The sequence below is a fragment of the Perissodus microlepis genome, chromosome 1 (assembly GCF_051167445.1).
Source record: "Perissodus microlepis isolate ML-2025 ecotype Zambia chromosome 1, ASM5116744v1, whole genome shotgun sequence".
NCBI classification, from domain to species: Eukaryota; Metazoa; Chordata; class Actinopteri; order Cichliformes; family Cichlidae; genus Perissodus; species Perissodus microlepis.
Window position 1 is genome coordinate 38,649,948 of NC_140461.1, and position 27,503 is coordinate 38,677,450.

The 27,503-nt window shown below is 39.9% G+C and overlaps 2 protein-coding genes across 2 annotated transcripts; both read left to right on the top strand.

Moving 5' to 3' along the window:
• Window positions 1-118: 118 nt before the first annotated feature.
• lins1 (lines homolog 1) lies at window positions 119-6,049 on the top strand. The gene is made up of 6 exons (XM_084923137.1): window positions 119-512; window positions 588-677; window positions 2,080-2,212; window positions 2,510-3,100; window positions 4,088-4,271; window positions 4,532-6,049. Exons 1-6 carry the CDS (start codon window positions 126-128, stop codon window positions 5,256-5,258), a joined length of 2,112 nt encoding a protein of 703 aa, XP_084779263.1. The 5' UTR covers window positions 119-125; the 3' UTR covers window positions 5,259-6,049.
• Window positions 6,050-10,532: 4,483 nt separating this feature from the next.
• cers3a (ceramide synthase 3a) lies at window positions 10,533-27,396 on the top strand. The gene is made up of 11 exons (XM_084923148.1): window positions 10,533-10,636; window positions 12,319-12,500; window positions 13,004-13,121; window positions 16,707-16,825; window positions 16,905-16,962; window positions 17,135-17,185; window positions 17,923-18,015; window positions 23,238-23,366; window positions 23,933-24,039; window positions 24,215-24,368; window positions 25,175-27,396. The coding sequence occupies exons 2-11, from the start codon at window positions 12,328-12,330 to the stop codon at window positions 25,361-25,363; spliced, it is 1,191 nt and encodes a 396-aa protein (XP_084779274.1). The 5' UTR covers window positions 10,533-10,636; window positions 12,319-12,327; the 3' UTR covers window positions 25,364-27,396.
• The last annotated feature ends 107 nt before the right edge of the window (window positions 27,397-27,503 follow it).

Genomic DNA, 27,503 nt, shown 5'->3' on the forward strand with positions numbered 1-27,503 from the left:
CACTATTATATATTTCCCACAATGTAAAAACAACAATATAAAGTGGTATTTTCATTTATTAGACTTTTTTGTTTTATTTTGGTAATGCTTCACGTATTTTGTAGGGCTACTTCCGTGTATATCACATGGGAGATCCACGCGGAAGTAGCAGCTCAATGGAGGGCAATATGAGTTGTAAAGACGAAGACCTGTCCACAACGACAGGGCTTTTTAACTGTTTGACAGAAGCGTACAGGTGCTTTCTTGCGGGATCGTATCCCCCCCAAAATGCTGCCGATGTAGCGAGCGTAATATATTCCGGCTTTTGTGGACCTGTCCACGGTAAAGGCAGAGAAGGTTCCCCCTCAGAGTACTGCGGTGAAAACAGTGCGGAGCTGACTTGCATGTGCATGTCTTTCCTCGAGAGGGTTTCTTCCAATCTGACGTCTCAGGGGCTGCATCCAGACGTTAGGTTTTATTATGCGGAGGTCCTAAAAGTATTGCTTGAAGACATGGATCTCATCACGCACCTTGTAAGTGCTACCACTGCTCAGGGGAGTAAAGACGTAAAGTTATCTTAATAATTGATTTAATTACCTCTTCCATAGGTAAAGCGGTTCCAAGCCGAGGACCACATTATCTCACATCTGGCTGCAAAGACGGCATCAAACTGTGTTTTTTACCTTATCTGCAAATCTGTAAGTAGTCATTCTTTGGGGATTCGTCTTCAGCAACGTTTTTTTGTTTCCGTCTCTGAGATGACTGAAGCGCTTTAGCCTACCTACTGTAAATCACATACTATTAAAAAATATGCAACACTGTTCATTGTGTATAATGTTAAGAATGGTGAAAAAAGCAAAGTTTAAAGTAACGTAAAAGGAGACACCAGAAGGTTCTAGGGTAAGGGTAAAACTTCAGCAACTGGTAGGTGGAACATTCACTCAAGACTAAGACCAGACTGGCCAACCTGTGCACCACCTGGACTTACAAGGAAGCCTATGACTCAAAACCTCACATATGGAACCTGGAATTCATAGAGCTACACAAGATGAGCAGAACCCTAATAGTAAAAAAAGAGAGGAAAGGTAGCTACTGCAATCCTCTAAGGTCTATCAGAAGGCAACACACTGAAAATAGCCAATTGGGAACCATGAAAAGGCTACTAGGAAAGCTACAACACCCCAGCGAGTAAGGCAGGTCCTGAGAAGTAGGTGAATGGGAAGAACAAGATCAAGGCAATCGCCACCTACACCCAAAGGAGGAGATCAAATCCACTGACATCAAGACAAGGAAGCTTCTTACTTATGCATGTAGGGTTTCACCCCAAATCTAGCCCTCTGAGACTGTACGCTGAGCGGAGGGAAGGAGACCAAGTGCTAGTGAGTGTCAGAAGCACTATCCAGGGTGAAACAACAAAGAGCCACATCATTTATTGTGGCCATCAGGAAGATGTATAGTACCATATCACCCCAATGGAGCACTTTGCTCTCAGATTGCAGATTTACTTGTGGTTACTGGGATATTTAAAAGTAGTATGGGAGGCAGAACCTTCAGGTATCAGGCACCTTGTCTGTGGACCCAGCTTCCAGCTTGGATTTGGGAGACAGACACCCTTTCTACTTTTAAGATTAGGCTTAAGACTTTCCTTTTTCTGAAAGCTTACAGCTATGGCTGAATCGTGTGACCTTGAATCCACACTTAGTAGGACTTAGCAGTAGACTTAGGCTGCTGGGGTCCTCTCAAGATGCACTGAGCGTTTCTCCTTCTCTTACCCTTTTTTACTCACCATCAACGGCTCTCTTTCACAGCATGTCTTTTATCTGGTCCCCCGCCCCGACTGGTCATGGCAGATGGCTGCCGCGACCTGGTTCTGACGGGTTGGACAACAGTGGAAAGGAACTCCCTTTTAAAATGAAGGTTGAAAGGGAGTTTTTCCTCCCCACTGTTGCCAAGTCCTTACTCATAGGAGGTTATCTGTTAGGGTTTCTCTGTAAAATTTTAGTGTCTTTACCTTTCAATATTGAGCACCTTGAAGCGACTGTTGTTGTGATTTGACAGTTTAAAATTGAATTTAAGTTCTTGTATGCTTAAATTTCCTAGGGATTTATCAGTCCTGCCTGGCAGAGGAAATGTGAACAAGCATTTCAGAACCCATGGCCTGGTGCTGAATTAGATGCCTGTTTGTGGTCACTGACTGAAGTCTCCAAAAAACTTCTTAAAGGAGCTCATCGAGGTAAACGGTGTTAGTAATTTTAATTTTCAAGGAGTCCAAAATCCGCGATATCTAGGCTATAATGGTAACAAAAATACAGAAAATTGTAGAAACTGCAGCCAGAACATTTTAAGATTTTGAACATTTAAATGAATTTACTTAAAGATGAGTTTGTTATTGAAATCATTTGTTCTGTAGCTAGGCTAACTCCTTGGGGTAAGATATGGGCAGAAAAGAGCAACCTGTGATGCTTACAGGATGATGGTTGATTTTGTCTAGTCTCACATTTTGAATGCCTTTTTTTTTTTCTTCCATTAGAGCTCATGACACTTCTGGTAGGTTTTGACCTCACTCTAAGTGTTCTATGTTCAAAACTGCTCCCTGAAGAGAAGAAACACATGTCACAGCATTCAGTGGATTTTACCAGAAGCACACACTGGGGAACATCATTATGTCTACTGCTAGACCTGCTTGAGGTGCTGACTTCTTCTAGTTTGGTATGTGGAGCTGGTGTCCGTTTGAAGAGTCAGAGAATAACCCACCTTCACTCGTTGGCCCTCCTAAACATCTGCTGCTCCTCAGAGTATTATGTTAAAAAGAGAGTGCTGCTTCTTCTAAAGAGAGCAATCCTTCAGAAGGCTGGAGAGGACTGGATTTCAGGGGATGTGGCGTCAGGGAGGACATGTGGAAACTGGAGCTCTGATATGAGCATTCTAGCTCGGACTGTGTTAAAAGCAGCTTCTGACAATTGGTTACTGAGTATTCAAATGCAGTCTGGCGCTTTCTTTGGAGGAACCAGGCACATTCTGGGAGATCAAATTCAGAACTGGGATTGCATGATGCTGAGAGCTGTCAGCCTGATTATTCTCAAGTCCATAGAGCTTTGCATCCAAACAGCTGCAGGATCAGGTGAGAATTAAAAAGGAATACCAGTAAATATACACTTGAGATTGTGTGCAGCACGGTTGATGATCCATCATTTTTGCATGAGTACAATTAAAGATGTTGCTGAACTTTAAACCAATTAAATTAAAAACAAATCATTTGAAGCTCTTCTTTTTGATAACCGTGATAGTCCTGGGTTTTTTTTCCTCACCCAGAAATCTCAGCAGCACATTCAGTGGAAAAACAATGAAAAAAATGCTGAATTTCACTCGGTGTCTGTTCTCTCCCCCTGACCAGTCAAATCAAAGACAGAAATCTGGATGAGCGGATGGATGACAAATGCTTTGAAAATGACATTTATTTTTAAAAGCATTTGATATTTCAAATGTTGTGTAGCCAATGATTGTAATCTAAAGTTATTAAGAAATGATCAGTCAAAAGAGGGTTTTCAGGAAAAACTGTTAAATGTTCAGCTTCTATGCCATATGTCAGAACAAGATCCAGAGTGTGATTAAAGTGGTGGGTGGGTCCTTTTACATTTGGAGAGAAGCCATTTAATAGCAGATTAAATGCAGAGTTGAAGCTGCATCTACATGGATGTTTAAGTCATCCACAGTAAGTATTTTATCTGAACTGAGTGTGATAAATTAGAGAGAAGCTCGAAGTGCCAGGTGGACAATAGATATCAATAAATAAAATGTATTTTGTCCTGTCTCCCTGCCATCACCCCCACCTGGTTATGCGGCAGATGGCTGCTCCTCCCTGACGGAGTTTCTGACGGAGGTTTCGTCCTTTTAAAAGAGTTTCGTTTTTCCATTCCACTGTCGCCAAATGTTTACTCAAAGGAGGTTGTTTGATTGCTGCAGTTTTCTTTGTATTATTGTTGGGTCTTTACCTTTAATCGCTTTCTCTAAACAGGCCAGGTTTTACCCAGAAAGTTTACCAATTATCTTAAAAGCCTTTATATCCTTTCTGCTCTGACTTAGGCGTATGATTATCTTCTTAACACAGAAGTGAAGACTGCAACAGAGGTTCATGCATACCTGCAGAGTCTGTGGGGCTTCCTGAGACAGTACAGTTTCAAACAGAGAGAGGTCACTCATCTCTGCTGCTGGATCAGCATGCTGTTTGGAGAACAGGATGATGACATGATGGAGGCAGCTAAAGCTCTGCTCTACATATTTCTTCATTACAGGTAAAACAGATACCAGATTTAGGTATGATATAAAAACTATAATGGTAAAGAGGTCCTGATGTTATTTTACCATCTTTAAAGATACTTAAAAGATAACTTCTACACATGTAAAAGTATTCAGATTTAAAATATATATGTGTGTGTTTCTGTCACTGTTTACTGATACTTCACTGTCTTTCACTTTACCAGTAGAGACAAATTCAAATAAGCTGTAAGTGTTTACGTGATGTGTTCTAATTAGATTTTTCTCTCATTTTTAGACTGATTTCTGGGATGGATGAATTTGCAGTGTTGGAGACGGCCTGTGCATCTGGCTTTAACCCTCACTGTCACTTTGTGCTTCTGCTTCAGAGCATGTCCTTTGACTATAGCATCCTCCTTGACTTTCTGATCTCAGCTGAAACCTGCTTTCTGGAGTACTTTGTGCAGTACTTGAAATGCCTGCGAGATGATTGGCAGGGCTTCGCTGCAGCATGTGGACGTATCACTATGTCAGACTGTTGTCTTTCACAGCAGAAGAAGTTAGGCGCCGATAGGTCAACATTGAAATGTAAAGGAGAGCCAGATAAAGTAGAATCTGGTTCCTGTGTTATTCCACCAGCTGGAAGGCTAGGTGTGGCTTCAGAGCTTCGCCTTGTAGAGTATGATACTTCTGATGAGTCTGATTCTGAGAATACAGTGGAATCTGTCTGTGCCTTGAATGGGAAACAATATAAGTCAACAGCTTTACTGAGTCCGAGACCGGAAGGATTATTACAGCCAGTGTTGCAGAGTGAAAAAACATCACGCGCAACATCTCTGTCATGGCAGCTTACTGGTGAAATATCAGTCAGAGCAGTCCATTGTTTGTCACAGCTTAGAGAGGTGGTAACGAGGCTGCACACAAAGAAGCTCTTCCCATATAACCCTTCTTCACTCTTAAAGCTCCTAGCGCAAGTAGAGAGCTGTTACCAGAAATCACACCTGTCACAATGCAGTAAATCATAAGGATCACTAGTTTCAATGATTTTGTTTGTTTGCTGATGTGGTGTGCACTTCCAGTTCCTGCTATTGCACATATAAAAATATTATTGTCAATATTATAAATATTCATCCCTTTATCTGTATTTACATTTAGAGTTTCACTACTAGTCATAATTTTATGTGAAGGAATTGTTTTATATTTCTAAGTACAAATGCTATTTCATTGACAGTGTTAAATTTAGTGCTCAGTCTTTAAAAAATATTACCATGTCTTACCATTATCATGTCATTAAGTAACAAACGTGTCAAATTGTTTCTGAAGCTATACCATAGGGTGGCAGCAGAGGACTTTTAAGTGCATTCTCAGAAGGCAATTTTAATGTCACACTGGGGTGGATGTACCTCAGGAAGTTTTGGTGTTTTGGTCCCTGGCTGATCCAGTTTGTTTGAAAGATACCAAAGTTGTTCACAGATGCATCCATCAGGGTCTAAATGTTGGATACAGAATGATCTGACTCAGGAATTATCCCAGCTTTTATAAAGCGCTTTGAGTGCACAGATAGAATAGAAAAGTGCTTTATAGTCCATTTACCATTCACTCCCAGAGTTGCTGTCTATTTTTTTTATTTTATTGTAGAGCAGTTTTGCTCTACGATTATGGCTGTCAAAGAGAACCTATTTTAAATGCATCTTTAACTCGTATATGATTCTGGGCACATTTTGTGCCATTCCAGGTTTTAATTTTTGTGCTACTTTGGCTGTGCTGAACAAATAAAACCCCATATTTGCTAGTAGATATAATTTTTTGTTTTCATTTTAGAATTGTTGTCTCATTTCCTTAAATAAGCTTAAAATGGCTAAGCCATGCAAAAGCCGCCACCAATTTATCTTCCGGCCAAAACATGTCCCATTTAAACAAGTGAAAATACAATTTTTGATCCCAAAATCCCAAATCAACTAACGAATTTCTTTATGCTAAGATTTCATTTTTGACAACTTGCCTTTAATGTTTTGTTTTTATATTTGTCCAACCAAATGGGTGTCTTGCTAATGAAATGATGAACGTGTGCTGCTAATGATGTTAGATAATTTTGTGTGTGCAAGTCTTTTTTTCTTAGAAGGCCACACTGTGTGTTATAAACTAATTCAAAAATAATTACTGATAGGTGACCTTTCAGAGCTTCAAAGATATCTCAGCAGCAAGAACCAAAGCTCTGGTAATTTATGCAACTGCACTGCAGCCATGGTTAGAAGTATGAGCAGTAGTGCAGGAGCACTCTGCAAGAAGATGGCAAGACTTTACAGCATAGAGGAGCCTCTGGAAAAGACACATCATACTCCTCCGGGCTGACATGGAGGAGGCCTCGGACGTAGAAACAGACCAGCTGGAGTCCAACTCTGACTCATCTGAAGGTGAGAGTGAAAAAGATGGTTGAAGCAGTCACAGGATGGACTCCTTATCCCCATATTTTGGTCTTCAACAAAGACTGCAATGCTCTACTACCTCCCAGTAGCCAAAGGTTTGCACTGCTGCTGATGGATGAAATCCTGCAGCAAATTGTGGCCATGCTAAAACCTTGAATGGGAAACACTTAGTAGCTTATGTAGGGATGCTCATTTTTGACGGTGTTTACAGGGCAAAACTCTTCTTCTTTAAAGGGTAAAATCCAAAAACTATAATTAATATTTGATATTTATATTTCAGGCTGAAGTAGTTTTAAAAGACCATTGGTCATTGGTTTTCAAGATGGCAGCTTGAAGTGAGGTTGTACTAGGGAGTGCTAGTACACCAGTTCGCTGATTCTACACTCACAACTTTATAAATGCAATTTATTACAAGTTACTACAGTGACATTTATTATCTGTAAGCCTGGGATGAGCATTAGCAGCTACTTTTTGGGACAGTCTGACAACATGCCGTGAAGGAAAGCTGTAATACCCAACACTGTGGGCGACCCCAACTTGCAGAGCGGAGAGGCAAATGAGGGAACTAGCATGGGAACTGATGCAGAGTTGAATATTGGAACACATCCATTAGTTTGTGAGGTGATTCAGGAAGTAACTGTGAACCTCTGTGAAGTCATTGAAGATAAACTCGAGCCGGGTCTCCCTGCTATTTACAAGCACAAGGGAAACAACTGGAGGACCATGAGACGCACATAAAGGAAGCGGACGCCCGGATCTTTGCTATGGCAGGTGTCACGACGGTGACCCTGGGCAAGCTCCAATCACTGAAGAAGTGGGTAGAGGAACTAGCGCAGCATGCTGATGACTTGGAAAATACAGGGTGGGCCATTTATATGGATACACCGTAATAAAATGGGAATGGTTGGTGATATTAAAGTCCTGTTTGTGGCACATTAGTATATGTGAGGGGGCAAACTCCTCAATCGTGGCTCAAGAGTTGGGAGTTCGCCTTGTAATTGGAAGGTTGCCGGTTCGAGCCCCAGCTTGGACAGTCTCGGTCGTTGTGTCCTTGGGCGAGACACTTCACCCGTTGCCTACTGGTGGTGGTCAGAGGGCCCAGTGGCACCAGTGTCCGGCAGCCTCGCCTCAGTCAGTGCGCCCCAGGGTGGCTGTGGCTACAATGTAGCTGCCATCACCAGTGTGTGAATGTGTGTGTGAATGGGTGGATGACTGGTTGTGTAAAGCGCTTTGGGGTCCTTAGGGACTAGAAAAGCGCTATACAAATACAGGCCATTTACCAAGATGGGTGGTGGCCATTTAGAAGTCGGCCATCTTGGATACAACTTTTGTTTTTCCAATAGGAAGAGGGCCATGTGACACATCAAACTTATTGGTAATGTCACAAGAAAAACAATGGTGTGCTTGGTTTCAACGTAACTTTATTCTTTCATGAGTTATTTACAAGTTTCTGACCACTTATAAAATGTGTTCAATGTGCTGCCCATTGTGTTGGATTGTCAATGCAACCCTCTTCTCCCACTCTTCACACACTGATAGCAACACCGCAGGAGAAATGCCAGCACAGGCATCCAGTATCCGTAGTTTCAGGTGCTGCACATCTCGTATCTTCACACCATAGACAATTGCCTTCAGATGACCCCAAAGATAAAAGTCTAAGGGGGTCAGATCGGGAGACCTTGGGGGCCATTCAACTGGCTCACGACGACCAATCCACTTTCCAGGAAACTGTTCATCTAGGAATGCTCGGACCTGGCACCCATAATGTGGTGGTGCACCATCTTGCTGGAAAAACTCAGGGAACGTGCCAGCTTCAGTGCATAAAGAGGGAAACACATCAACACATACCACACCAAACCATCACTTTTGTTGTTCCAACAGTCTTGGAGGGATCCATCCAATGTGGGTTAGTGTCAGACCAATAGCGGTGGTTTTGTTTGTTAACACCATTCACATAAAAGTTTGCCTCATCACTGAACAAAATCTTCTGCATGAACTGAGGGCCCTGTTCCAATTTTTGTTTTGCCCATTCTGCAAATTCTGTGTGCCGATCTGGGTCATCCTCGCTGAGATGCTGCAGTAGCTGGAGTTTGTAAGGGTGCCATTTGTGAGTAGCTAATATCCGCCGAAGGGATGTTCGACTAATGCCACTCTCCAGTGACATGCGGTGAGTGCTACGCTGTGGCTCTTGCTGAATGAAGCTAGGACAGCCACTGATGTTTCTTCATTAGTGACAGTTTTCTTGCGTCCACATTTTGGCAAATCCAACACTGAACCAGTTTCACGAAACTTAGCAAGCAGTTTGCTGACTGTAGCATGGGAGATGGGTGGTCTCGTAGGGTGTCTTGCATTGAAATCTGCTGCAATGACCCGGTTACTGCGTTCACCAGATATCAACACAATTTCGATCCGCTCCTCACGTGTTAACCTCTTCGACATGTCAATGGCTGTGAACAAAGAGAAACTTGTAAATAAGTCATGAAAGAATAAAGTTACGTTGAAACCAAGCACACCATTGTTTTTCAATAAGTTTGATGTGTCACATGGCCCTCTTCCTATTGAATAAACAAAAGTTGTATCCAAGATGGCCGACTTCTAAATGGCCACCATGGTCACCACCCATCTTGAGGAGTTTGTCCCCTCACATATACTAATGTGCCACAAACAGGACTTTAATATCACCAACCATTCCCATGTTATTACGGTGTATCCATATAAATGACCCACCCTGTAGAAAAACCTGACTATATAATATTTTTACAGCAGTTTTTAGGATGGTGGCATTTTGTATCCTTAGGGTAAAAAGAGACTCAGTTTTTTAAGAGTCATCTGAATGTTAAAAAAAAATTATTTTTTTTTAGCTTGCCACCACATTTTCCGTTGTTATCCTAAATGTTTATGTAGGAAAACGAAGAATGAGATCATATGAGATGGCTACAAATGAATAAAAAGCAAATAATATCCTCAGGAAATGAGCTGTGGGTTTATGGCCAGGGGATATTATCTTCTGTATATGTAAATTGGAATAAAGTCAATTGAATTCAGTTTTATTTATATAGCGCCAAATCTCAGCAACAATTGCCTCAAAAACCAGTGATGTCTCTTTAGCTGAAAACCAGAACTTATGGTTACAAAACACCTCTTTGTTTAGGAAAAAGTTTTAATATACCATCCTCAGGCTTCAGTGGAAGTCTTGTACAAGACTAACTTGCTCTGTTAATATGTTTGTATGTGTGTACTGACCTCCCTAACAGAACATGAACATATGGGTGTTTTTGCACAGACTTAATGTTTAAAGGTGTTTGTTTCATTGTATTTGGTCCTAATAGGAACTTTTAGGTACCTTTTCATTTTTATGTTATGTTAATGATTAATTTAGAGTCTCATCAAAGCTCTCTATTGGTTTTAGCTTAGTACAGAGTCCCAGTGCTATTTGTTCCGTCTGTACACACACACACCCTAAAGTTTAAAAATAAAACATAGGTAAACTTTAGCAAATATTCTTTCTTTCTTTAGTCTTTCTTATGATACTGTATAAATATGTCTATTATATACAGTATCTGGGATATTTTTACATTTTCCAGTGTCTATTCCTGGAGGGTTTGTTCTGTCAGAGAACTTGTCTTTTGTATTTTATCAGGAGCACAGTACAAACAATGTTATTAGATCCTTTGAGGGCAGAGAGAAGAGAAAAAAAAAGCCTGTGTGTTGTGGCAATCCACTAGCCTACCTCCACTTCCTGAAAGCCCTTCCCAGATAATTGTCGCCGGGTGGGTGTGACCCTAAAGAATATCAAACAAAGACAAGAGTGGCTGATTGCTTGTCATATGGTGGGGGTGGTAAGGTGTGTGAGTGTGTTTGGGGATGGGGTGGGGGCAACGTAGGACTTTCCCATCTGTGTTCATATTCCACAGCAAACACAAGCAGTCAGCTGATGTGGAAAAGTTCCCTTACCTGTTCTATCTGGCTGTGAAAAGGTAAGCTTTTGTTTTACTGTGACCTTGAAATGTGACTAGCAAGCAAATTGCGTGTCTTCCTTTGAATATGAGTGATATTTCCAAGTTTTTGCTAGATATCTATTGTGTTTAAACTAGAACTGTGGGCAGGAGGAGATATTTGATCCAGGCTTTTCTGCAGTTAGTGATGTGGTTTGTAACAGCTGAGTTGGAATGAATAGATTCTCTGTTCTCAGCAAGATCACAGTAAATCTGAGTTATGTGGTTTGCCTCCTTGAAATAATAAAAAAGCTGTTTAAGAAGCTATATTTGTCTAAGGTCACTTAAAGGATCTGTATAGCATATCACATTTATAAAACCAGCATCTATGAAGAAGGGTAATGGCTATGACTGTGAAATGATACTTTGACTAGAGGCAAATTTCCTTTAATGTCACTTGAAACACTAAACAAACAGCTAACAGACCAGCTGAGAGAATATATCCAAATATGCCGTGAATACGTAAAGCCTGAGCTAATGGGTGAACAAAGGCAGGTGATTTAAAAGTTTCATTTAGTTTTACTTTGACATTATTTTACTCTTTTTACTTTTCTGCACATTTAATACATATTCTTACATTATAAATGTGTTAAAGTATTCAAAACTACTCCACGTTGATGACAAAACAGCAAATTTAGAGATATGTGTTTGTAGCATGCAGGGTGAACATGTCATGCCCACCGAATCAATTCTCAGTAGATTTCAGCTGAAGTATTTATAGAGGAAGTAACAACCGTAATGAAAACTATTGTCCCCTTATTGACTGGGGGTTATAATGCGAAGCCTCCTTAACAGTGTGCTAATATGGCTACAGGGAACTGTTGTAAAGATAAATGTGATGCAAGTAAATCTACAGTAGGTTCGTGTGCATTGACACAGTCAACAACGTATTCTTTGTGAAAGGTTGATCTTCATAGGAGTATCCTGCCAAGGAAGGTCAATAGCCAAGCTTTATTTGCTTTACCTGAAAAACCCAGTAGGATATAACAGGTATGATGTTAGTTATCAACTCTCTCTGTTAAGCTGGGCTTTCTGCTGAAAGGTTTTGTGCAGGCTAACATTAAAAGAGGGTTGTGTTGCACAAAGTTTCAGCATCAGAATAAGCTGGCACTGAAGCTTTCTTAAAATGATCCCTGTGAATGCAGCCAGCTCTAAACGGAGATGTTATGAAACACTGTTGAATGAAATGAAACCATTTGGTGATGGCTTGAAATCAACTATTCAGCTTCTACAGTAGAGAAGAGTAGATTACACAGTCCTTTTCAGAATTACAGAGCTATCTTTGAAATTCACATTATTTTATTATGTGATTATCATCACTTTATTTGGACTTTATTAAAAAAGTGCTTTCAAATGTAATTATATGTTGCCAAGTGAGGCACTCCTTGCCTGTTTCAGCACTCTTTCTTTCTGTATTTACAGAGGCCTTGTTGAAAAAGTGTGGGAATGATCTCAGGGAAAGGATCAATAAGTCAATATTTGTTTTCTGAACAGATCTGTATGTAGACTTTAGTAACTGTAACACTTTACCATACTGCTGCCCATGTAAGGTAAAGGAAAGTGTGTGTGTGTGTGTGTGTGTGTGTGTATATATAGTACTGCATGACTACTAATATCATGACCTTTGCCTCTCTTTTGTTTGTATAACCTTTTGGCTCCCTTAGGGAGGAGGGATGTTTGGCACACTGTATGAATGCTTCTGGTCAGAGAGTCTATGGTTGCCTGTGGGCCTAACATGGGCTGACCTGGAAGACAAAGAGGGCCGGGTCTATGCCAAAGCCTCCAATCTTTATGTGACTCTCCCCTATGCCTTAGCCTTTTTACTCATCAGATACCTGTTTGAAAGGTAAGCTCCAAATTGTGCACCTAAACCACCTAACCCTACTCCAGTAGAGGAGTGGGTGGTGGTGGGTTGGTGGGTTAACACTTCACTTACTTGCTTTTCATTAACCGTTCATCGTGAACCATCAACAGTGGTTGCTGGGAGTAAGCACAATTGTAACCAGTCTTCCTGGTTGTGACAGGTGATACTGTGGCTGGATATAGTTATTGTTCTGGTTGGGCAGTTGCTACTATAGTTCATTTTGTGTTGCTATGGAAAAATTCAGCTTTAACCTGGAGTGTGGCTCTGATAGATTTGATCCCAGCACAACCATCCAGCACAATCGCTACTGCACACACACATAAAACAAAAAGAACAAAACAAACAAATGTTGCAGCCACAGGCCTAACAAACAAAGCGCAGCCATGGCTACAGACAAAGTAACAGCCCAATATACCTGTTCTCCTTAAAATGTCATTTTCCATCATGTGCTGAATTTCATTTTGCTCATGTTTATGGTACTTCAGATGGATAGCAACACCACTTGCAGTTTCTGCTGGAATCAAGCAGAGAGTCTATCTGAAAGCTGAGGAAAATTCTATCTTGGAATTCTACTACACTACTCAGTGTCGAAATCCTGCTCAGGTAAACCAAGTCACACACCTTTAGTCCTGACAATCAAAATGTTAATGTTGTTTACCTGTGGTATTGTTAGGTCTGAAAAAATAGAAACATCTTGACAAAAAAAATCTTGACATAATGTAGTATGTCATTTATTACACAGAGTTTAGCAATTCCCATTTTGTTATCTTCCACAATTTGTCTGTTTAACATGTTTAACATTATTTTTTTCTCTGTGTATTCATAGTTTTACTGCACTGTACTGATAATGTCTGTTTCTTTCATTTAATAATCTACTGTGAAGGCCTGCTTTTTCCTCGGTTCAGAGTAATTGCTGCTTTCATCTTTCAAAGAATCAGTAGCATCTGTGAACTATGACCTAAAAATGACAACAGTCAAATGTTTGTGGCACATCAGCCGGTCGTGTACCCCTCGGCACATTGCACCATGTCTGTCGTATTTGGGTTGAAGACACGAGTGCATGATTGTATCTGTCTTTACCGCCATTTTTATGATATTCCAGCACAGTAGCTCAGAGACATATAGATATAGAGAGGGAGACGTTGGAAGAGTTTGAAAACCTGAATTTGTGAAAGAAATGGATTAATGTAAAATAAGAAGAGAAGCCCTTCAATGTCCATTCTCGAAATCTTGTGTCATTACAGTTAGGTAGAAACTCTGTATCAAAAGCAGAGTTTCTACCTAACAACTACCAGGAATTATTCCATTCCTGGTAGTTGCGTATATATTGAGGGTTTTTTGTGTTCTTTATCTGCTGTAGAAGGGCTGCATGAATCATTTCTTTCTTTACCTTAAACAGTATGTTGGACCTTTTTGTGGGCTGACTATTCTATTTACATTAAAGGAGAGGATATTAACAGTGTTTAAGATGGAACATTGTTGTCAAAATAAACATAACAATACCGCTTCTCCAAACAGTGCTGCTCAGAACCACAGTTAACAAGATAACAATCAAACAGATAATAAGAAAATAAAACAGGATTTTCAGGTCTGTAAGACCTGATGTAATAAGTCTTTAAGGGGGTCAGCCACACACTTCGGAGTGGGGCCCCAGATTAGAAGTCCTCCTCGCACAATTCTTCCACACTGCACATGAACCACTACTCCTTGCATCTCGATTAAGACAAGGCAATAGTTCTAAATATTACACATTTCTCTTGTCTCATGACTCAGAAAGCGTGCAGTAATGGACCGAGTAGTGGGAGCGCTTTTCTCTTCATTCCCAACTTTATCCTTCGGTGATTTGTCACTTGAGTTTGGATTGTAGTTGTAATAGCTCCGTAACAGCATCCTCCATTGTTTGAATCTGCTCCTCCATGTCCAAATGATTCTCTGCTTCCTTGAGTCTTGCGCTGGTTTTGCACACTTTGGCCTTAACTTCTTCAAACTGTTGCACATTTTCTTTTCTGATTCCCTAATTTCCATAAGTATCGCCTTAAATTGATAAGTTAATATTGACGTTCTCCTCCATTTCATTCTTTTTTGCTAGCATTAGCCCCAGCACTAGCCAAAATGTCGCCATCTTTGTTAGCTTCACTTTCTTCAGTATACATTGCAGTCATAGTTATCACCCTTCTCTTGGTTTTCACCTTGCCGTGTTTGTCATTCACCATAGCCCCATCCTAGTTAGTCACTTTTAGCTTTTTATCTTGTTAGTATTTCGAGTTTCAGGGGCTTTTTGACCAAAAAGAGCCAGAAGCAGTAGTTCTACGTAGCTACCTCCATTGTGCGACCTGGAAGTCCCTTCTCCAGCACATTTAACACTATACAATCCCCACTACTGAGAGACTAGTTGTTGCAGATGGGGCTGGACTCCTGGTATCCTCAATAGTGAACCTCACACAGTTTGTGAGGCTGAGAGACTGCACCTCAGAGACCGTGGTCAGCAGCATTGGTGACCTAAAAATGCTCTCTCAGTGCTCTCTCCTGTCCTTTTTGCCCTGTACATGGCTGACTTCAGCTACAACTCTGCAACATGTCACATGGAGAAGTTTTCTAATAACACAGCTATAGTTGGGTATATCATGGATGGACAGGAGGGAGAGTATAGGAGCTTGATTGGACTTTGTAAACTGACGTAAGGTAGACTTCCGCAGGGCTAGGCGTTCTGCACTACCTGTATCAATTGGAATTTGTCAGTACCTACAGGTACCTGGGACTCTGTCTGGATACCACACTGGACTGGTTAGTGAACATAGATATACTCTACAAAAAAGGGCTGGCTGAGCTTCCTGAGGAAATTGGGGTTGTTTACCATCTGCAGCAAATTCTTGCTTATATTTTACCAGTCAGTCATCACCAGTGTTCTCTTCTGTGCGCTGGTGTCCTGGTGAGGCAGCATCCAAAAGAGAAAGAGAGATGCCAACAGACAAGCTGGACAAGCTGTGAAGAAAGCTGGCTCTTTACATTGGTGGCAGGGAAAAGGACCCTGAACAAGCTGCTGTCCATCATGGACAATGATCAACACTTAATCTTCAACAAGCAGAGAAGCTTGTTCATTGGCAGACTCTTGTCACTCTACAGACATGCTAAGGAAGTCCTTTGTTCCAAGGACTATACATCTATGTAACACAGCAGTCAGGCGCAGGTGGACTAATGGACTAAAAATAATCCGCGATAGGTACAATCTGCAAAGTAGCCAACTTTATTTTTTACAGCTATTATAGACGTTTTAAGGCTGTAAAACCCCTCACTACACACTTTATACACTTTTCTCAGACAGGCACGAACATTTTCACACTTTTCTCTCTTGTTTAAACTCTCAAAGTTCAAACCTTCGTAGAAAAATAAGTCCAGTATTATAGAATGAAACCAAAGGCACCCACAGGGGCCTTTGACAGTGCAAAATCCAGCCACAGGAGACACGGCACGAGATTGATTGACAATTGTCTACAGCCGATCAGGACGCAGAACACAATGCGAAACAGTGAGACCGTGAAAGGTGAACTGCGTTATAGCGAGGGACCACTGTATATGTGTTTGTGTTCAATAAAGTATCCATCTTCCTACCTACCAACCACCCCTCCCTCTTGATGCATGTTTTTGATGCAATCTCATGTTCCCGTAGAGAGTGGGAACATGACACCAGACTGGATCTGAACCATAGACTTTCTTGCTGCAGTGTGTACCACTCCACCACTGTGCCACCTTCATTATGAACAAATGTACAAATATAACATATTTGTTTTAAACTGTACTGGTTTGAGTCAGCGGACATGCACATTTTCCATAAGTGATGTACATTATTAACAGATTACCAAATCACGACAAATTACATTGATACATTTCTGGAGTTCTGCTGACTGCAAGCTACTGTTTCTCGCAGTGAAAGTCAAGGATGTCTCAAAGCTTGTGGATATATTTCTGCACTGCTCTAATTACCTTCAACAGCCTGAAGTGTGACTCCGCACTTTCCAGAGTTTGTTTGCAAATGTGCCTGAGAGATTCCTGCAGTTTTGACAAAACTACATTATTTATGTATCTGAAACGAGCGGGCTAGAGATATACATTTAAGCACATACACGATACACATATGTAAACAAACCTGCATGTGTTTTTGTGTCTGTCTGCATGTGTATTTAATACCAGGTTGACATTGATGGGTTGTCTAAGAAAAGCAGTCTGGCCACGAGACAAGTGGAGCGCTGGTTTAGAAGAAGACGCAGACAGGACCGCCCTGGAGTTCTGAAGAAATTCACAGAGGCCAGGTTACTACGCTTTGCTTTTGTGAGTGTGTGTATTTGTGATTATTCTGATATTAACAACGACTTTATTGTGTTCCAACAGCTGGCGATTTGTTTTCTACCTGTCTGCATTTATTGGAGGAATGGTAGCACTGCATGATGTAAGTAACATAACCATTTCAACATTTTTCCAACTCAAGGCAGTGATGGTTAAATGATTAAGTCTCTTTACTCATTAGGCTTTTGTCTGAACAGCTCTTTATAACTTAACATTTCACCACTCTTCTTTATTTTGCATTACCTGTACAAATATAATACCTTTTTTTTCTGCAGAAAGAATGGCTTTATGATACTAGGGAAGTATGGACAGGTTTTCCCAAGCAGGTTTGTTGCATACTCTCCCACATACCATAATCATCAATCAATCATCAAGAGCAAAAACACAGAAAACCACAAAACCACTGAGGAAACATACGGAAAACACAGGCAAGGGCAATAAAAACAAAAACAAAAAAAAAACCCTCAGAAAAAAAGAACTCAGAATTCTAACAATTATCCATCATCCAATTGGATGATGGATCCAATTGGATAATTGGATCCATCATCCAATTGGATGATGGATCCAATTATCCAATCATCCATCCCACGCTACTTATAGATGTCCGTCTAACATCCGGTTAGGTCCATAGATTTTTGGGCATCACACATTTTTTGTAATGTCTCTTCTGTACACCACTACAGATGTGAAGTTCAGCAGACATTCAGACAAAGCAGACGATACATTTATTTATTTTTGCAATCAGTACAAACTGAAAAAACAGGGCTATACTTTAATGTGTGAAAGGATTGTAAACCTGGCATGTTTCTTGCCATGTGGGACTTTAATTACTAGTTCTCAGATTTCCTTTTCTTTCAGTGTTTAACAGAAGCATCAACCTGTACTAGCATTTACGTGGAAAGCTGCAAATTGGTGTAAACAATAGATTCCTCTGCAGTTTATTTTTAGCTATAAGGTCTAGGGGAAAAAAACAGAACCTTATGGGACAAACCTTCTGTCTGCATAACTGATTATAATTTTGCCCCGTCTTCTTGAATCTGTCTCTTTGTCTCCCTGTCTGCAGACCATGCTAGAGTCTCAGTACTGGTATTATATCTTGGAAATGAGTTTCTATGGCTGTCTTCTCTTCAGTGTTGCTTTTGATGTCAAGAGGAAGGTAAGTAGTGGTTCTTAGAGACCACAAACTTCAATTCAGTTCCTTCATCTGCTTTCTTTTTTTCTTTACATAATATGTAATGTATAATTTTAACCATTTCTAAATATGAAAGAGTATTAGTGTTCTTAAAAAAGGTAATATTATTTTTTCGAAACTTCAGGCTAATATTAATATTTGAATCTCAACAATACAATACTCAACAAATGAAATTATACGTACTGCTCAAGAAAATAAATGAAGACTTTGCAAACACAGCAGACTCGTACTCATATAGACTGGGTAATTTGTTGGAAAGGATGCTGTATTGTTGAAATTGAAATTAAAATGATCAGCCTACAGACACCTGAATTCAAAAGCAGAGAATCAAATTGAAAAAGCGGCAGCGGCAGGCTAGTCCATTTCCCAACATTTAATTGCAGCAACTCAAAGTGGTACTCAGTGTTCCTGCGTCTCTGGATCTTTGAGTTTGTTGTGGACTCGTGATTCTTTCTGCTGCATCTAAGAGATGACTTAAGTGCTAACTCTGTACAGTTTAGTTTTCTCTATTGGGTCTGCGTTTATTTCTAGTTTCTGGTTTTTGTTATTCCTAATCTCATCCATGTGTCTTGCCATCAGCGTCTCCTTTGTAGTCAATCTTTTCTTGATGTCACAAGTTCAGATGTGTCAGGCAAGCATGGGAGCCAGTCAGTGGTATCAATTCCTCGATCCTTCAGGCACCATTTGAGGCCAGGCATTGTCATGCACAAGGAGGAACCCAGGGCCTACTGCACCATGACTGTAGTTCAGGAGGTATGGGAAGTTTGGAAGTTTGGTGGTTTGATCGATGGCTGCTCCAGTCTGCCAAGCCAAGTATACTTGGGCAAGATACTAACCCTAGGTTGCTCTCCGATGCATCCACATGAGTATGAATGTGTGTGAATGTTAGATAGAAAGCACTTCAGTGGAGAAATAAAGCATAGAAAAAAGTGCTTGTATAAATAGGTGTCAATTGATAAATGAGGCAAGTTGCATGAAACATTTTGTGTGCTCAGACAGAGTAGTAAAGTGCTATATAAGAACTAGTCCATTTACCGTTTAGCCTGTAGAGGTCTGTTTGTCTCTCCATGGATATTCCTCCCCACACTATCGCTGATCCACCAGCAAACCAGTCATACTGAACGATGTTACAGGTAGCTCAGGTAGTGTTCTCCACTCAGGTAGTGTTCTCCACTGCTTCTCCAGACCCATTCATGTCTGTCACATGAACCTGCTCTAATCTGTGAAAAACACTGGGCACCAGTGCAGGACCTTCCAATTCTTGTATTGTATGGTTAATGCCAATCGAGCACCATGGTGCTGGGCAGTGAGCACAGGGCCCTCAGGCCACCCTCATGAAGTTTGGTTCTGATTGTCTGGTCAGAGACACACACAAGTGGCCTGCTGGGGGTCATTTTGTTGGACTCTGGCAATGCTCTTCATGCTCCCTGCACAAAAGAGCAGATACTGGACCTCCTGATGGTTGAAGACCTTCTACGGCCCTGTCCAGGGCTTCTAGAGTAACAGCCTATCTCCTAGTATCTCCTCTCTTGAGACTTTGCTAGGAGATACAGCAAACCTTCTGCCAATGGTACATATTGATGAGCCATCCTGGATGAGTTGAAATATCTGTGCAACCTCTGTAGGGTATTGCGTCATGCTACCAGTAGTGATACTTATCCTAGCCAAAAGGAAGTAGCAGTGAAAAAACAATCCGAACAGATGTGGAGGGAAAAATGTCAGTAGCCTCCACTTGTAATACCATTGTTTACCCAATTTCCTTCGGGGTCAACCTTCAGGATCAATAAAGTTTTATTGAATTGAATTGTTTTGGAGGTTGTCTCATTGTTGCTCCTCTTGAAACCGAAGAAGCTAAAACTGATTAACAACCCCATTTACTACCTTACTGACCAAATCAATATTCCAGATGTTTAACTGACATTCTAATGGAATTATTTGAATCGCTATCTGTACAAAATGAACACACTTAGTACTAAGAAATGATCGTGAGAGAAAGGAAAATCTTACAGAAGAGAGTGGGCATACATGAAAGCTAAACAAACAATTAAACCTTACTTTCTGTGTCTTACTGTCTGCATTTTAAAGAGTTTACTTCAACTGAAAATAAAATGCTATCCTTCATAGAAACAGCAGGCTTGGTGAGAACAGATATCCAGCCACACTGATGGACTGATATAATCTTGGCATTTTGGGTACAGAACTACTTTAACTGATCAGTCATAGCAACATGGCAAAGAAAACAGTCCAAGCATTTATTCAATCTATGCTTGGTCCCTTTCTTTCCAGTACACACTATAGCCCTTCTGAAGACATATGAGTTGTCTTATCAATGCTACCTGTTGTAGAGAAAGATAAAAAAAACAAAACAAAAACAAAACATGTCTAACCTATTGTGATCAGGCATGTGAAGAAGTTTCCCTTTCTTTCTAATACATGAAACCTCCTGACAGGGTTTTAATAGTTTTGCAATTTTCATTAGTTTTTATTTTTATTTAGTTTTGACTTCAGATTTTCAAATTTATATCAGTTTTAATTAGTTTTTACCATTTGTTTGCTAGTTTAGTTTTTATTTTTTGGAAAATCCTTAGTTTCGGTTTAGTTTTGATTAGTTTCAGTTATAGTTTTAGTCGTGTTTGCAACAATTAAGTGTAACAAAATCCCAGTTTCATCTTATCAGTCATGCTCTTCTGCTTATCCTTGGGTATGTTGCTATTCCAGCTACCATACCCTGCACCCTGGACAGGTCGCCAGTCTGTCGCAGGGCTAACACGCAGAGACAGACAACTCACATTCCCACCTATGGGGAACCTCTGGGTTCTTAAAAAAAAAAAAAAATAGGGCAGATGAACAACCACTGATACCAGGCAACTATAAAAGATAAATCTTGGCCCCAATGAGACTATTAACTTTTGCAGCACCGGGTGTTCGTAATTTTGGTTCAAGTGAATTGCTAAACTTTTTGAAGGCAATTGACTCACACAGTTGTGTAGATATCCCAGTCTCAATAAACACATTCATCAACACTTCCTCTCACTTGTGATGTTCCTGCGAATTGACCAACCAGCAGCCATCGGCTCGCTGTTGGAAGCACTGCATTAATGGTTTTTCTGGAGTTGTCTTGGGATGTATCACGCTGCCTTGCCTGGGGTTAGCTTCTGTTTCTGGGGATGAGGGTTGGGTGTGCTCCCTTACCTTCTCAAGGTAAGCTAGGTTAGCCTTCTTGTGCGAGCTTTTCAAGTGCACTTTAAGGTTTGTGGGATTTGTTTCCCTTTAGAAATGTCCCGCATAATTTGTCTCTTTCCACTACAAGACACTTGCTTTATCTAAAACACAGTCATATTCAAAGTAATCCGAAATTGGATTCGACTAACATACTGCCACCTGCTGGCATAATGAGACACAGCAAGAAAAAAACCTACTACACTTCATTTTCACCCTAGACCAGGGGTCAGCAACCTTTAAGACCCAAAGAGCCATTTGACCCGGTTTCCACGCAAAAGAAAACACTGGGAGCCGCAAATACTTTTTGACATCTAAAATGAAGATAACACTGTATATATCGTTTTTTACCTTCATGCTTTGTGTGAACAACTAAGGTGTGTTGCTTATGAAATCCATGAAGTGCTACAGAGAAAATTACATTTTATTTATGTAATTAACACATTTTGAACCTTTAAAGAAATATAACCAAAGGAACTAAAATGATCCATGTAGCAAACAAAAACTGTTGTGAGCCGCCACCCTTATATTGCCTTTGGGCTTTTGGAGCCTTCACCTGACTGCTGCAGCTAAAAAATGAAAAATAGATATTTGCAAAATTCTGCCTAAATATGTATTTTACCTGGTTAATGTGTGTGGCGGGGCGTGGTCTGCAGCACCGCAGCAGGGGAGGCGGAGGCACCTGAGCGGCACCCGCAATCACGCCTCGCCGCCTTAACGTCTGCGCCATCTATGCTGTTGTGTTGGTGTGTGTCGGGCTGTGAGCTGCAAAGCTACAGCCGGCTGTGTGCGTACAGCAACCGTGTGTGAAAAGTGGTCAATAAAGAGATGCTGAAAAGCTTGTTCATGCAAACATCGTCGGGTCTGCCGTGATATGTTTACAATGGGACTTCTGCTCCTGAACCTCTGCACACAGCGTCTGCAAATCGGGGCTGTACGAAGTCACTTTCATCTTTACGCAGGACTGTAAGCTGTCGTCTGTGAGGCGTGAGCGGTGTTTGTTTTTAACATAGTTCACGGTGGAGCTGCTGACATAATGTGGATTCGAAGAGCCATAACTGGCCTACCTGGGGTTGAAAGTCTCGATAAATGCAGGCGTTTCGTACACCGGCTTCCACGAGTGTGACGCTTATTTTGAGCGATGAAAAAATAATAGAATATAATTTTATTTTTATATTTCAATATCACAATAATCTTCCAATTTAGAACTACAAGTTAAAAAAGAACTAACATAAATAAAATACACTTCAGCTAAATACTTCTAATTTATTTTCCCAAACCACGCAGAGCCGCAGTATAAGCACTAAAGAGCTGCATGCGGCTCCGGAGCCGCAGGTTGCCGACCCCTGCCCTAGACTATTGTATGACACACACACATCAATGAAAACTAAACACATTTTCGCTATAAATGTAGTTAATTTTAGTTAGTTTTGTGAACACTCATTACAGTTTTAGTTAGTTTTCATTTTTTTGCAAAGTCTTGTTTTTATTTTTATTTCCGATAACGAAAATGATTCGTTCTAGTTCTAGTTTTCGTTATTTCGTTAGTTTTCGTTAACGATAATAACCTTGCCTCCTGATAATTAGATTCTGTTGGAGTATACAAAGATAACTATTAGAATGCAGGAAATGGAAAAAAAATTCTTCCTGTCTTTTATGGTATTTTTTATATTTAATGGTATTATTATAATTGATGCATTCTGAAACTTGTTCCACTATTATGAAAAGTGTAAATAACGTTAGAAATGTTTATTTATTTATTTATTTTAACTTGGCAGAGTCAGCGCTGTTTTCTGCGTCATGACTTTCTGTATTTTTCTCTCTCTCTCTTTGCTTTGCTTTATGTCCTTCTGTCATTTAACAACATGTACCTTTGTTAATATGCAAACATGATTTGTGATGAAACTGTACTCTCTGTGTTGATTGGAGTTTTCTTTGTGTGTTTGTGTATTTCTTATCTCCATCAGGACTTTAAGGAGCAAATCATCCACCACTTGGCCACTCTGGTCCTCTTATCCTTTTCCTGGTGTGCCAACTACATCCGTGTAGGAACACTGGTTATGCTTATCCATGATGCTTCCGATGTTTTCCTAGAGGTCAGTCTCGGCCACATGTTTGTCTGTTTTTTTCTAACATGTGGGGATTGCAAATGTCATTAGTTAGAAGGTATAGATTAACCTTTAGTAACTGGACACTGCTTACAGTTCAAAATAAATCCACCTGGTATTGCAGATAAATGAAAGGAATCTTAACTCAAAAACGAGCAGCATGGGTAAAAATGAGACCTCACCTAAGCAGTAACGTATTCTGAACAATGACCACATGGTGATATTTTTCAAAAATACACTTTTTGAAGTTTTCTCTTGTGAATTGTCAGAAAACAGATAAAACATGCAAAGTGCCAATACCTGTTTCTGTTAGTTTGTGGTGTGCCACATATTTTCACTCTCCACCAGTCGTGGGAGATGGCTGACCTGGTTCTGCCAGAGGTTTCTTCCTGTTAAAAGGGGGTTTTTCCTTCGCTGTCACCAAGTGCCTTCTCATGCGGGTCAACTGATTGTTGGGACTTTGTCTCTAATATTGTAGGGTCTTTATCCTACATAAAACCTGCTGTGTGTATATGTGTGTCGTTAATTAATGGTAAAACTCATTTTTCTTTTAGTCTGCCAAATTATTCAACTATGCCAAATGGGAGAAAACCTGCAAGACTCTCTTTGTTTTGTTTGCCATAGTGTTTATGGTAACACGGCTGATCATCTTTCCATTTTGGTAAGCCGATAAATAAGACTTAAGTTGTGTGTTTTTGTTCTTCAAATTAAGTCTAAAGTAACCAGTGAACTAAGTTTATTTGTCTTTGTTCATTCATACTCAAGCAGATTTCCTATAAATGTATTACATTTAGTATGTAACAGATTTTTACAGTTTTGATATGCTTGTGTTTCAGGCTGATCCACTGTACTTGGGTTTACCCTGTTCTCTATTACCCTGCCTTCTTTGGTTACTACTTCTTTAACACAATGCTGGTGGTCCTGCTTTGTCTGCACATTTTCTGGGCCTACCTCATTCTACGCATGATCAGGAAATTTATGTTTGGCACAGTAAGTCTGCTGTGACAGTATTTATCCACGTCTCTCTTTACACCCCACACTCCTAAAGAACACCCACAGGATACTCAGAGGGCCATAAAATACATGTGGACTGGGTGGGCAAACTCGAATGTCCTTGAGATGATAAAGAGCTGGCCCAATGTTCCCCAACCAGAATTAAAACATGTACCCTGCGTTCAAAGTTTGACTAATGAACGAACTCTGCGATGTTGCAGAGGCATGTCAACCAAGACAGCCCTACAACATCCAGAGCCTTCAAGAACTCAGGTAAAGGCCAGACCATCAAGTAGTTTTTAAGTACCTTACTGACCTAGTTTCCCAGTGATGTAAGAAAGCTAATAAAACATGCAATTTTCACTGAAATACTCCAAACATACCACAAACATGGTTCAAAAGGTTAGTTAGTAACTCAAACCAACACACGCCTAGCAAAAATGGATCTTTTAAATAGCAGGTATGTGGTTCTTTGCATCCTATAAATGCAGATCACTCTTACGTGATAACTTTAAAATGCATCATTTCGTCCAAATATGTCACTACATTGTTGAAAAACCTGCATTGTGATGAGCAAAATGTTAATGTTCAGGCTTCAAAATGCTCAACAAAGCTTTGTGTTTTACATTGAAAGGAAGCCAAACTGCCACCCAGAGTTCTCTGCTGCATCTCAGATTTCAAATCTGCTTTCAAGTAGACATTTTGTCCTCTTTGGCGGCTTTTTTCTAAATACAGTCTCCTTTTCTGTTGATTTTCCCATCATGTTTTTCATTCTGTATTTTTACTGTAATCATTTCATTCAGCTAACCAAAGATGAAAGAAGTGACAATGAAGAGGAAGATGGGGACGAAAGCAGCTCAACACAGGATGAAGTTGAACAAAGGCACAAGCCTGCTGGATCACTGGTGGCTGATAAGAAGTATGACAAGAACGGAGGGTCTAGATCCTTATCTCCACCAGAGAACATCTGCTGGTCAAAGACTGTGTGCTGACTCGTATTCACTACTCTCAGTACAGGAGAATAATCCTGAAATAGGCTTTGTGTTTTGCTTATCAAAAAAGTCCAGCGAACCAAACATATCACATATACATGCATTAAGTAACACAGCCCAACTGTTGCCCTCCACGACAGTCCATAAAATTTAGACAAGAAAGCTACACTTTCAGATTTTGAAACTCAAAAAGCTCTGACTATATGCAACAGAATTTGAGTTTGAAACATGCCTCATGTGAGCAAAACAGACTCTTACACAGAGCACCTCTGCAAAATCGTGCTGTAAATTTGTTTAAAGCTATTTTTAAACATAAAATCTGGAGAATATCAGGAGAATCAAGTTCCACAATTTTACCTTTCTTACTTGTAGAATACATTAGGAATAGCCGAATAAAAACCAGTTTAGGATAGTGTTAAGACAGCATATCGAATGCAGGAGGCATAACAAAAACAGAAATCAGGGAAGAAGCAGGGAGCTGAAAAATTGAGATTCAGAGCTTTATGTCTGAAAACAATTTCAACATGAACACATGACCAGGTTTAGATGTTTTTCAGATTTAAGTTAATTATTTCCCCTTCTTAAATGTATCTATTACAATCCAGTTTTCTATTAAATTTTGCAATACCTACTTTGGTCAACCACACAAAGATTGCATTTTTACAAAAAAAGTTTTAAAATGATTCCCATATTTATTGAACTTTTTTTTTTTTTTATTGTACTGGTACTGTGTTTTTAGAAAGCATCGAATAGAATGTTGATAATGAGTTCATTTGTATCACATTTTTTCTTTTCTACTAAAATGAAACCTGTTTGTTTCCATTCCAAAGTGAAAAAAACAACAACCAAACAAACCACTCCCACCAACACTTGGAATAATGGTTAAACTTGGGTTGATAACTGCAGTAACTGTCACTGACCAAATCAACTTCGACAACTGTCAACTTCGAATCCTAGCATGTTAGGTATTCATTCAAAACACAGAGAAATCCCACAGTCACCTGATTATGGTCATAACAACATTTTAGTGTGAGTTTACAAGATGAGCTGTAGGGAAAAAGTAGCATCCTTGTTGCCTCTATCAGCTTTTCAGATGTCATGGTCTTCCTGGAAACACAAGCAGCAAGTTCACTGTCCGAAAGAGGCAAGTTACAGAAAAGCAGTTTTGAAGCATGTGTGCATTAGTAACTCAGGGGAACTGAAATACACTACTGAAATAGTCTGTGTAGGGACTCATTTTTTACTTCTTTAATTTTATTTGTCGTCTGTCTTTTTTTTTAACATCTGGTTCTTATTCAGCGTGACAGTGAGACAACAATGCCACCATGAGGCCAAAGAGAAGCATCGTGCTACTTGTTGCTGTTTCTCCAGTGACTAAAAAAAATAAAAAGTGTTATAGGTTTTAGACAGCAAAATTAAAAAGCTTTTTTTTTTTAAATTTATATGGTCAAAACCCAGTTGTGAGGAATTGTCATTGTCACATTTGTCACAATTTCACCCCAAACTAGAATTTGTCCATAAACTGTTGTGTTCGTTTTCTTTTCTTAAAGGAAGTACATCTTTTAAAAGATGGAATTCGCTTCAGCAGTTGAAATTCCAAGTTACAGTGTGCTGGACCTTGATGTGAACCAGCAGTCTGCTCCACAAACAGGATGACCCTTAAAGCGGGCAATACAGTTTTATACTACAACAAAAACAAGTATTAATACGACTCTTCTTCCAGCATTTCCCGCCTGGATCTTCTCCTGTACTTCATTCTCCTCTTCCTCTGCCCATCAAGTTTGTTTTGTGCTGTAACTTAAACCCTAATCATATCGCTGTCACATCTGTACCCTGGACTGTTTTTTGACATTTGTTGACTATACCATTCATAGTGTTCTGTATTGTTCAAGAGAGCATCAGCAAACTTGTTAAATTAAATTTCTGGACATTGAAGATTACCTGGCTGATCAGCTGCATATCAGTGTTACTGTATAATGTCAGGAGCCAATGGGCTTTCCAAATGCAAAAGAAAAAAATCTGATAAAGTTTACTCTTACATTATCCACATTGTGTAAGAGAATTATTATTATTATTTTATTGTCACTGTTTTTCATTTCAAAACTATTTAATTCTATATATTCTATATAATTCTAGGACA